Source organism: Microcebus murinus, chromosome 14, assembly GCF_040939455.1.
Source record: "Microcebus murinus isolate Inina chromosome 14, M.murinus_Inina_mat1.0, whole genome shotgun sequence".
Taxonomy (NCBI): Eukaryota; Metazoa; Chordata; class Mammalia; order Primates; family Cheirogaleidae; genus Microcebus; species Microcebus murinus.
The window spans coordinates 63,287,222-63,300,082 of NC_134117.1; the positions used below are offsets into that span (position 1 = coordinate 63,287,222).

The window sequence follows — 12,861 nt, forward strand, 5'->3', positions numbered from 1 at the left end:
ATCCCTTATGAGCATAGACATAAAAATCCTCAACAAAATAATAGCAAATAGAATTTAACAAAGTATAAAAACAATTATACCTCATGATCAACAGGGATTTATCCCAGGTATGCAAGGCTGGTTCAACATTTCAAAATCAATTAATGTATTCCACCACATTAATGAACTAAAAAAGAAAAATCATACATAATCACATCAATAGATGCAGAAAAAGCATTTGACAAAATCCAATAACTGATGGGTAAAAAAGACTGTGAGTAAACTAGGAATATATAAGACTTTTCTTAACTTGATCATAAGCATATACAAACACTCTACAGCTAACACAGTTTTTGATGGTAAGAAACTTGAAGCAGGGGAAGCATGCTGTCTCTCACTACTCCTTTTCAACATCCTATTGGAAGTCCTGGCTTATTCAATGAAATAAGAACAAATAAATAAAAGGTATGCCAATTGGGAAGGAAAAAATAAAGCTGTCTTTGATAGTAGATGGCATGATCATCTATGCAGAAAGTCTGAAATGATCAACCAAAAACTCTTGAATTACAGCAAGATTTTAGGATAGAAAGTTCATATGCAAAATTCAATTGCTCTCCTATATACTGGCAAAGAACCAGTGAAATTTGAAATTATAAACATAATACCATTTATATTAACACCCTCAAAAATGAAATATTTAGATATAAATCTAACAAAATATGTACAATATTCGAGAAAATATTTCCAGAAGATACATCTGATAAAGGACTATCATCCAAAATATACAAAGAAATCTTAAAAACTCAAGAATAAGAAAACAAATAGCTTAATTAAAAAATAAGCAAAAGGCTTTAACAGACACCTCATAACAGACACCTCATCAAAGAGGATAGACAAATGGCAAATAGGCATATGAAAATATGCTTCATGTCACATGTCATCAGGCAAATGCAAACTAAAACAACAATGAGATGTCACTATACACCTACTAGAATGGCCAAATTCTGCAACACTGACAACATCAAATGCTGGCAAGGATATAGAACAACAGGCACTCTAGTTCAATGCTGCTGGGAATGCAAAATGGTACAGTCACTTTGGAAGACAATTTGGCTTTCTCTTTTTTTTTTTACAAAACTAAAAATACTCTTACCATAAAATCTAGCAATTGTGTGCTTTGGTGTTTACTCAAAGGAGTTGAAAATTTATGTTCCCATAAAATCTTGTACATGGGTGTTTATAGCAACTTTATTTGTAATTCCTAAAACTTGGAGGCAACCAAGATGTCTTTTAGTAGATGAATGGATACATAAACTGTGGTACACTCAGACAACAGAATATTATACAGTGCTTATAAAAATGAGCTATCAAGCCATGAAAAGACAAGTAGGAAACTTAAATGCATATTACTAAGTGAAAGAATCAAATTTGAAAAGGCTACCTACTCTGTAATACCAACTCTATGATATTCTGGACAAGGTAAAACTATAGAGACAGCAAAAAGATCAGTGGTTGCCAGAGGTTAGGTAGAGGGAAGGATGAACAGCTAGAAAACAGATGATTTTTAGGGCAGTGAAAATATTCTGTGTAATACATGTCATCATATATTTGTCCAAACTTATAGAAAGTACAATACCAAGAGTGAACCCCAATGTAAACTATGGATTCTGGCTGATTATGATGTGTCAATATAGGCTCATCATTTGTGACAGATGTAAAACCTTAGTGGGGGATATTGATAATCAGTAAAGTTGTGCATGAGTCAGGGAAGAGGATATATAAGAAATCTCTGTAGCTTTCTCTTATTTTTAGCTTTAATTTTTCTGTGAACCTAAAACTGCTCTAAAAATAAAGTCTTTAAAATTACAAAGTATTTATATACACACACAAACATGCACATATATCAAGGGACTTACAATTGCTAAAACAATTTCGAAAATGAATGAAGTGGAAGAAAAGACACTCTGCCCAGTTCTAATTTACCTGCTAATTAGACTTCAGTAAACAAGACAGTGTGCCATTGGTAGATGAGCAGACATATAAGCCAAGGGAGCAGAATAGAAAACTAAGAAATAGACCCACATCAATATTACCGAATGATTTTTATAAAAATATAAAAATTCAATGGAGGAAGGATGGCCTTCTAAACAAGTGATGCTGGACTCATTGGGCATCTATAAGCAAAAAACAAAAACCAAAATACCTCACGCCTTATCCAAAAAATAGTTCAAAATGGATTATTAACTTACATGTAAAAGTTAAAAAATGTAAAACTATAAATCTTTTGGGAAAAAAATACAGGAAAATATTCAGGATATATGGCATAGCAAAGAGTTCTTGGTTTTAACACAATTTTCAATCATTAAAAGAAAAAGTTAATAAATTTTACCTCATTAAAATTGAAAACATTTATTATGCTAAAGACCCTATTAAAAGGAATGAAGGATAAGCAACAGATTGGAGAAAATATTTGCAAGCTACATATCTGACAAGCAACCAGTTTCCAGAATATATTAAAAATCCTCAAAAGTCAACAATAGAAAACTAACCCAATTAGAAAATGGGCAAAAGACTTGTGCAGATATTTCAACAAAGAGGATACGGAGATGATAAATAATCAAATGGAAAGATATTCAAGATAATTAAACATAGGAGAAATGCACAGTAAAACCATAATAAAGTATCAGTGTAGACCTATCAAAATGGTTAAAATAAAAAATAATGGCACCATCAAATGCTGGCGAGGGTGCAAAGAAACTGGATCACTCATACATTGCTGATTAGAATGGAAAACAATTTGTTGTATCGTATATCTTGCAATACTAAACATATAACTACCTACAACCCAGCAATTGTACTCCTAGGATGTAAAGACATATGTTCATGACTTGCTAGTAGAAATATAAAACAGTTATGCCACTCTGGAAAAAAAATTAGCAGTTTTTTAAAAAAGGAAACAAGCAATTACTATGTGACCTCCAGCAATTGACCTCTTGATCATTTATCCCAGGAAATGGAAACCTACGTTTACATAAAAGTTTGTACATGAATATTTATGACAGCTTTATTTATAATAGTCAAAAACTGGAAACCACACAGATATCCTTCAATGGGTGAATGGTTAAGCAAATTGTAGTACGTCCATAGTATGAATAACTAATCAACAACAAAGGAAAACACGCTACAGATTTCACATAACTGGCATGAATTTTCAGAGAATTATGCTGAGTGGAAACCAAAATTCCAAAGTTGTATGTTGTATGAGTCTGTTTATATAAAAATTTTGAAATGATAACATTTTAGAAATAGAGAAAAGATTAGTGGCTGTCAAGATTAGGGATGGGCCGGGCGAGGTGGCTCACGCCTGTAATCCTAGCTCTCTGGGAGGCCAAGGCGGGCGGATTGTTCAAGGTCAGGAGTTCAAAACCAGCCTGAGCAAGAGTGAGACCTCGTCCCTACTATAAATAGAAAGAAATTAATTGGCCAACTGATATATATAGAAAAAAAACTACGTTGGTGCTCTGGGGCTTGGACCCTGGCTAGCCAGAAAATAAACCTCCTCTTGTGTGAAAAAAAAAAAAAAAAAATTAGCCGGGCATGGTGGCGCATGCCTGTAGTCCCAGCTACTCGGGAGGCTGAGGCAGGAGGATCGCTCAAGCCCAGGAGTTTGAGGTTGCTGTGAGCTAGGCTGACGCCACGGCACTCACTCTAGCCTGGACAACAAAGCGAGACTCTGTCTCAAAAAAAAAAAAAAAGAATTCGGGATGGGAATGGAGAGGGCGAGAGAAGAGTAGGTACCGTTGTGAAAGGTCTACACAAGGGGTCCTTGTGGTGATGAAACTGTTCTGCATCTTAACTAAGGGAGAGAATACAACAAACCTCTGCATGTGGTGGAATGGATAGAACTAAATGCACACACACTCACACACACAAATAAGTACAAGTAAAACTAGGGAAGTGTGCATATGGTTGGTGTATTGTATCATGTCAATATTGTGCTTGGGATACAGTTTTGCAACATGTTTCCTTTGGGGAAACTGGGTAAGGGGTACATGGACTCTCTGCATTATTTCATACCACTGTATACGTCTACAATCATCTCAAAATAAAAACTGTATTTTTAAACATTGATTCTACACTCATTTCTCTCTAAAGCCAATCGCAGTAGTCAGTTTCTTGCATGGATGTTCTTTGCCAACGTCATTTTCAGGACTCTGCAGCAAAAAGGAGACTCGAGCATCCTCAGATATTTCAGGCAGACTCAGAAGTGACTAGACCTTTTAGGTAGTTCAATTTTTCTTTGTCACATATGCCAAGCAGCAAAAGTGCTGGATGGAAACTCTTTCTGAGGAAATTGAATACATCCATGGGGGGGGGGCAGTTTCATCTGCTCTAATGGATCTTCCATTTCGTGGCCTTTTATCTTTGACTGATGCTGATGAAGATGGATCAAAGTAGAAAATAAACAGAGGCTTTCTTTAAGTGAAACCTCCAAAGATCCAGGGACACTGGGAAGGTTGCTTCACACTGAAGTATCAATTGTACATTCCAGCCACAGAGGCCTGCAGTCACTAGATACAGCTTCACAACATGCCACCCGTGCAGCCACCTCTGCTCATTTCACACATGCATGTGGCCCCGTGTCAACAATGGCGTCCTATAAGACATCACTACCTGTGACAACTGTGCTCATGCTGGAGGCCTGCTCTGAGACCACATTCTGACACTAGAATATTCCAATAGTAATCCACAGTATTAACTTTCTAACTAATCATTTTCATATGAACATACCATTATCCTGGTGGCCATAGATGCATTTACCCAGATAAACCTCTGCTTCCAACCACGGCAGTTTCTCTCAACTTATTTGTCAATGAAGCATCATTATACTAATTGTTTATTGGGGTTCAGGTCAAGGTGCTCCCTTGTTCCTATCATCCACTGATTAATGCACAATCTTATATTTATGAAATATCTTTACCAGTGCTTATGAGTGTGGCAAGATTCAAATCTATTACTAGCTTCTCCTTTCTGTCTCCCATTGTCCTCGCCTTGGTTGAAATTGTTTAATGAGTTCTTTTTCTCTTCACAACAATCAACGTAACCCTAACCCTAACCCTAACCCAACTTCTCCCAAAGCTATCAGGCAAGTTTATTGATAGATGTCTGGATTAACTTTTCTAAATAAGTTATTCTCCATGAAAGTGTTTTGAAACTGCTTATAATCCAGTATTAGTAGAATTGTTTCTCTGATACAAATATGGCATTAGTTCTCTGTAATAAAATAGTCAAACCTATATTTATTGTATGTCTATTTCAATAGTTTCAACAGTCAGCTTTCTTCTTTTTTTTTTCTAATTTCACATGCATTATGTTTTACTCTGCTGGAACATACCTTCACATGTACAAGGATTCAAGTGCCCTTCAGTGGCCTTTTTAGCAGACATGGTCATACCATCAAAATTTTCCTACAAAATGTTATTGGCATGTGACAATGAACTAGAGAAATACTTCCAAGAGGATGTACTGGTTAACAGATGACTTTATTGATGTTAAATTAGGTTGCTTTCTCTCTGTGATTTTTTTTTTCTTTGAAAAATATTTGAAAGAATTCACCCTGGGCACTGGTGGGAGACGGATGCAGGGAGCAGATGAAGAAATACACCAAGTAAGGATCTCTTAATTAACTTGCAGTTTAATAGTGGGGATAATGACTGTACTTATATAATTATAATAATACAATCATAGTGCTCAATAGCTACACAAAAGGCTGTATCCCCCTTTCTCATTATCCCAGATACTTTCCCTGTAGACTGTGCAAATGTGCTTGAGTGGTTAACAGGAAAGAAAATTTGCTCATAGATTTCTTAACCAGCTCCATGCACTAAGGGAATAGGCCTGATGATTGGTAATTTTGTCTGTTAGCCCTCATGCCTGACCCGTTCTCTACCCATGTTTGATCTACTCTGTGTTCACCTGGGCTAACCTTGACATCTCTGGGCTACCATTGCTTGCCTTTTTTTAATGAAGACATGATCTTGCTCTGTCACCCAGGCTAGAGTATAGTGGTGCAACCTTAGCTCACAGCAACCTCAAACTCCTGGGCTCAAGCAATCCTCCTGCCTCAGCCTCCTAAGTAGCTGGGACTACAGGCATGCGCCACCATGCCTGGCTAATTTCATATATATATATATTTTTTTTTTTGGTTGCCCAGCTAATTTCTTTCTATTTGTTTAGTAGAGAGAGGTCTCGCTCTTGCTCAGGCTGGCCTCGAACTCCTGAGCTCAAACGATCCACCCACCTTGGCCTCCCAGAGTGCTAGGATTACAGGTGTGAGCCACCACGCCTAGCCCATCCTTTGCCTTCTAATTGGTGTTAATTAGTAGAAGGCAATAAAAGGTGCTGGCAAGTGATCAAAGCTCATAAGGAGAGAGATTTCAGGGTACTCGTCCTTCCCCACCTCCCCACACACTTCATCCTTGTCTAGGCACCGTGACTCTGGCAATGGTTATGGCGCTCTGACTACAACTAGAATAGACAGCCTCCTTTCCACAACCCCAGCTATCATGTGAACCTGGTAACTGCGTCTCCTGTCCTCGCCCTTCAGGTACAGGGTGGTAATGGCTTCTTGCTCTGGCTGGTCCCTGGGTAACTCACTAGCACCTGTCGGTTTCCTTAACCTTGTCCATACTTCTGCAATAGTCCCTTCATCAAATTGTCTTCAACATCCCAGGTAAACGTGCTTTCTGTTTTCTGGCAACACCTAATCGGTACACTTGTAGTACAAAATTGGAAAGGAAAAGTGATAAATGGCACATGGGTTAGAGAACCGCTCAGGCTGAGTAGAGTAAGACATGTTTTCCAGCTAGCAGATGAGAGTAAGCTTCACGGATGAGAGGCAGTCAAGAAAGAGGTTAATTCTTCACCTTTCTAATAAGAAATATTCTCTCTCTCTCTCTCTCTCTCTCTCTCTCTCTCTCTCTCTCTCTCTCTCTCTCTCTCCCTCCCTCCCTCCCTCCTATCCTCCCTCCTTCTGATTTGGGGCATTCAGAAAAAAACATCTGAATATTTCTCCTGGAAAGAACAACTCACTCCAGGGTTACAGAGTTTGCCTTTCTGATGAACCTGTGAAATGTCAGCATCTCTATGTGAGCCGGATCCCAAAGCTCCTGTGGAAATGCCATGGGGCCAGCGGTGCCCACAGGGCGAGGGGCACGGACAGTGAGCTGGGCTGCAGCAGCAGCGTGCAGAGGCCACCCCAGTGAGCCGGGACAGAGACGCTGATCTGCCCCTTTCCCTCCCATCGTCTCCTTCCCCTCGCTTCTCCTGGGCCCTGCCTCTCTCCCTCTCATGAACAGCACACCTAGGGGAACCCTTTTTTCCTTTTAAAGACAAAGACATTTTGCTCCCACTAAGAGGAATCGAAATGATCTTTAAAAGGAGTGGGCACAATGGTCGGGAGGAATTACACCACGCCAGAGAGCTATGTGGGCCACCGGTAATTCCTTTTATTTTGATTTCTGGGCGCTGTTGAGTTCCAGGGCTGGGCCCCAGTCAGCAGTAATAGTAATTCCACACTCACCTGGAGAGAAAACTGGACGTAAAAAGGAAACTCCGGGCTCTCTCTCCCTCCTTCCCTTCTCTCACCTCTTTCTTTCTCCCTCTTCCCCTCCCTCTCTTTCCATCCACACTTTCTTCTCTCTTTTTTCAGTCTGTTTATTTGAAGAGGCGAGGAGAATTACAGTTATTATTTAAAATGCACCTTGGATGGGATTCAAAGCTAGAGTTATTTCCAGTGAGATATTGGAAGAAACAGAACAAAACAATTGAATTTGTCAATAAAATTCAAAAAGTTACGGCAAGTCTTACTTGGGCTTGTGCTGGTGAGGCCCAAAGACATCAGGGCACCTGAAGCTGGACAAAAGGTCCCCATCGGTCCTGCCATTCTCAAAGGAGTTCGGGATCCACAGCCGTGATGAGGTCCTGTGTCAGGTGAGTGTGGCTCTTGTTCCTGCATGGACTCCAGTCTTGGATGGGTCACTGTAATAACTGTGCCGCCAACCTCCAAGAAGCCTGCCCGACACCTCCTCATATGGGTGCCTCTGCTGTATGGCATGTCAGCTCTGCTGGAATCCGCTTGTTCACTTACCTGCCTCCCTGCCTAGACCTAAGTCCACCCAGACAGCGACTGTGTTGCACCCAGATTTCCTACTCAGGGGCCAATGGGCTCAGTGAGCACTCAGCAACTCTAATTTAATAAATAAACTGCAAAAAGGTCATCAAAGTCTCAGGATACCCACCCACCCCCCAGGTCCTTATGCAAAAAAAGAAGGTAAAGGCCTCAGGCACCCATGCAGAACTGGCCCTAGGGGTCATTCATTAAGTAAATTCCTTGCTGACCTGCCATAAACAAGGATCTGCAAATTGTAACTGTTACCTAACGCCTGAAGCCAGAGCCTGTTCCATTCCTCACTAATAATGAATTACAAGTTTACCTTGCAGGTTAACCGAAGGGAGACAAGACAGAATCATTCTTCTACCTACCTCCCCAGGGATATCTACATAATTGAGGCTTCCCGCCCTCCCCTTTTCTCCTCTAACATTCCCTTATTTTATGTAAAGTGTAGATTTCCTGGGCCTCACAAAAGTGTAACAATTTTGCTTTATCAGCTGCCTTCCCCTTTTCCTTTCTCTCTACATGCCTTTAAATGCTGAACGTTTCAACTTCCCCTGCAGAAAAACTGCCACAGCTTGTCTGCAGGTTTGCTTTCTTCCTGGCATGTCTTCACCTTTGCCTTAATCAACCTCCACTGATTGAGATTTTTGCCTCAGTCATTTATTTGAGCCGAAGACAAAACACATGGAAAGATACACATCTGCAAAGAAACCTTGGCAAGTTTCTGAATGGTTTTAGCTCTTCCTTATAGATAGAATCAACCCAGCATTGACCCAGTTTCTGCTCTTCTCTGTATTCCAAGATCTTACCACCATTCTGCTGAAAACTCTCAGAGAGATTTCAAGAGTTGCAGAACAAAACCTCATCTGCTAAATCTGGCAAACAAGGATTCCATGAGAACCTCAGCCAAACTCACCATTATCAGCACACAGACACCCTACCTGGCAGTCTGTACTTCAGCCCTATGGAACTCTTATAGCTCCCTTCTCCTTAGGCCATATTCCTGCCACCTCCCTGTGATCCCCCTCCCCTACAAAGCCCTTCCCCTACCCTTGTCTTAACTGGTGAGCTCCGTTTTGTTTGTGAAGGTTCTCCTCACCCTCCACCCTCCAACCACACATATTTATAAAATAATTTATGATCCTTGATTGTGAATCCTAGAACATCACCTGGGTGTGTTAACCAAATAAACAAATGAACAGAATAACCCAGCCAAATAAGGAGAGCAAAGATTTCTTGATTTTTTTTTTTTTAGTATTGGTTTTTGCACTGTGTTCTTATTACAACACTAATATATCTTCATTATATTAAAAATAGTAATTACTACACTATGTATTATACCCCCATTTTACCACATGGGATAGCAAAATAGAACCTCATGGTTTACATTTGTGTTTTTATTATAAGTGAGACAGATTTTTTTTCCTAAAGTTTAATAGCCATCTGTATGTTTTTACTAAATGATCTACTTCTATCCTTTCCTTATTTTTATTGATATACTCAATCTGTTAATTATTAACATATGAAAATTCTTATATAAAATTAATAATTACTATTTTCTATCAAATTTTCAAATCTCTTTCAAGCTTACTTTATTCCATTTACTATTATTTACTTTTGCCTTCTTTGTGAGATACAAATATATTTAACTGTTGGTAGGCAAATGTATCAATTTTTTAATACGGTTTCTGCCTTTAAATTCATATATGAAAGGTTTTCTCGTTTATTTATTGTTTCATTTTTAGATTTCATTTCGTATCTTTCTGGAATTTATTTGGTCATAGGGTATATAATTTCTGCACAGAGATAACTAATTGTCCCAGCATGATTTATTGAATAATTCATACTTTCTCCTTTATTTGAAATGTCACATTTATCAGATGCTAGAATGTTTATATATACCCATGAGGTTGTTGCTGACCTGTCAAAGTCTGATTCCACTGAAAAAAATATTCTTGCCTCAACACAGCACTGTAAAAATTCAGAGGTTTTTTAAAAGAAAGATTATTTTAGCGTAACAAGACATTTTCACATTTCACAATGTAAATCATACTTCCCCTTCTCCCTCTTGTCCCCCATTTCTTCTTCTTTTTTTTTTTCACACTGTAATATCTTTAATTAAGTACAAATAACTTTTTAACATGTTATTATGTTACATGGAGACCATTTCACCCACTGCTCTGTTTGGCTGCCAGTCTCTTACCCCTCTCTTCAGCAATGATGAGGCGGATACCTTTTCCTCGAGGAAGAGAAATCCATGGTTTGTTGCCTTTGCCAATAACGAAAATGTTGGAGAGGTGAGTGACAAAGCTGTTGCCATTGGCATCTTTCACGTGAACCACATCAAAAGACCCGGGATGTCTGTCTCTGTTGGTGATCACACCAATTCTCCCCAGGTTAGCGCCTCCAGTCACCATACACAGGTTACCAGTGTCAAACTTGATGAAATCAGTAATCTTGCCAGTCTCCAAATCAATCTGAATGGTGTCATTCACTTTGATGAGTGGATCAGGATAGCGGATGGTACGAGCATCATGAGTCACCAGATGAGGGATTCCTTTTGTGCCCACAAAGATTTTTCTCACTTTGCACAACTTGTACTTGGCCTCCTCAGGTGTGATACGATGAACAGCAAAGTGACCCTTGGTGTCATAAATCGGACGGAAATTCTCTCCAGTCTTGTCAATGCTGATGACATCCATAAATCCAGCAGGGTAGGTTATATCAGTTCGGACCTTGCCATCGATTTTAATGAAGCGCTGCATGCAGATCTTCTTCACTTCATCTCCTGTCAGGGCATACTTAAGCCTGTTTCTTAGGAAAATGATGAGTGGGAGACACTCTCTCAGCTTGTGGGGACCGGTGGATGGACGAGGAGCAAACACACCGGTCAGCTTATCCAGCATCCAATGCTTTGGAGCTGCTACACTCTCCAGATGCTTCTTGGGACCACGGGCCATGGCTGCGCTAAGCACGGAAAGAGGCTATTCTTCTTTTTTTTAACTTTTGCTTATCCTGCTCTCCCTTCAGATTTATTCTTCCATATGAAATATGGATTATGTTTTAAAATTTCAAAATATATAAAATATTGAGTAGATGAAATAAATGCTTTAAATGGACTGAACAAAAAATTGTACCGTTAGATTCTGAGTACATCTCATTTTATATTCCCAGATAAGTTTATAAAAGCTAAATTCATGCGATAACATCTGACGTTCTTTGTAGATTTTATGAAAGGAGCCTCTTTTCCCCTGTATTAATTTCCTGGTGCTGTTGTAATTCCCAGAAATACAGTGACTTAAAACAACACAAATTTATCCTCTTATGGTTCTGGAGTTCAGAAGTCCAAAATGGGTTTCATTGGTGTAAAGGGCCATGCTCCCCAGGAGGCTCTAGGAGAGAGTCCCTTTCCTCCCATTTCCAGGTTCTTGAGCTGCATTCCTTGCATGTCTCAGGACACTTCTTTTGTCTCCAGAATCAGCAGGCCAGCATCTGCAAATCTGTCTCTGTCTTTCTGCTCCCATCCTCACATTACCCACTCTAGTAAATTCTCCCTCTGCCTCCCTCTTACAAGGCCCTTTAGGATTACATTTAGGGCCCACTCAGATAATCCTGGATAATTTCCTCATCCCAATAGCCTTAGTTTAATCTCATATGCAAAACCCCTCTTGCCATATAAGGTAACATTCACAGGTTCCAGGGATTAGGACCTGGATATTTCAGGGGATCATTCTTTAGCCCACCACAACATCCAATGCCTATGACTTGAAGTAAAATGTTATTTTTTTGTAATAATTTTCTAGGTAGATGACTAAAGCAACAAATCTTGTCTCCCTTTAAGGAGTTAAACTTTGTAGTTATTTTCCGTATCATATTTTTTAGGCATAACTTCAAGAAAAATAAGTGATATAGGTAACGGTGGGTACAATTTTCTTGTTCTTGATTTTAATGGAAATTCCTCAGGTGTTTCACCAATAAGTGATAACGTTTCAAAGCCATTTAAACATTCATTTTATTGATATTGTATTATTGCATTCACATATTATTAAAATAAAATGGAATTCAAAATGAACTCACATTGAAATTCTCAGATATGCTGCCCTTCACTGAATCTCTGCTCAGATGTCTAGAACACTTTGGATTTATAAAGCCAGGAGATATACCTATTGCCTTTGGGTGGCCAGAATTCATCCTCCTGTTCATTCATTCAAAAATATCTAGTGTCCTTTTCCTGTGAACCATTCACTATTTTAGGTCTTAGAAATATCCCCCCCAAAAAACAAAACAAAACAAAAAAAACAGTAGAATCAGAATAAGAGGTGGTTATAAAAAAAAAAATCTGTGATAAATGTGTTCAATGTTATGAAAGTAAAAACAGTTCATGAAAATAAATGGAAAAAAGAAGTAGAGGAACAAAGTAGATTATATATGGAACTATGTATTATGTTTTTCAAGACATAAAGCCAAAGTAGAATAAAACAAGGCCTCTGGATGAAATAGAATAAAAGTATACATTCTTATCCCATGTTTATGGGAGAAAAACATATTTTGGTGGGTAACTGAGAAAGTTATTCTAATTCTGTAATTAAAAACCTTATGGGAAAGTGTATGTTTTTGAGAAAGTCTTGGACTTGTCTCTTTTCTTTACTCCCATGGCAAAAATGACATCATGTGGCCAACAAGATTTCCAATACTGTGTTATCTTG

General features: G+C 38.8%; 1 protein-coding gene across 1 annotated transcript; it reads right to left on the bottom strand.

The window, feature by feature from the left end:
• Positions 1-10,249: 10,249 nt before the first annotated feature.
• Positions 10,250-11,134, bottom strand: LOC105871418 (small ribosomal subunit protein eS4, X isoform-like). Its single transcript, XM_012764717.2, has one exon. It carries the CDS (start codon positions 11,113-11,115, stop codon positions 10,324-10,326), a length of 792 nt encoding a protein of 263 aa, XP_012620171.1. The 5' UTR covers positions 11,116-11,134; the 3' UTR covers positions 10,250-10,323.
• Positions 11,135-12,861: the final 1,727 nt, after the last annotated feature.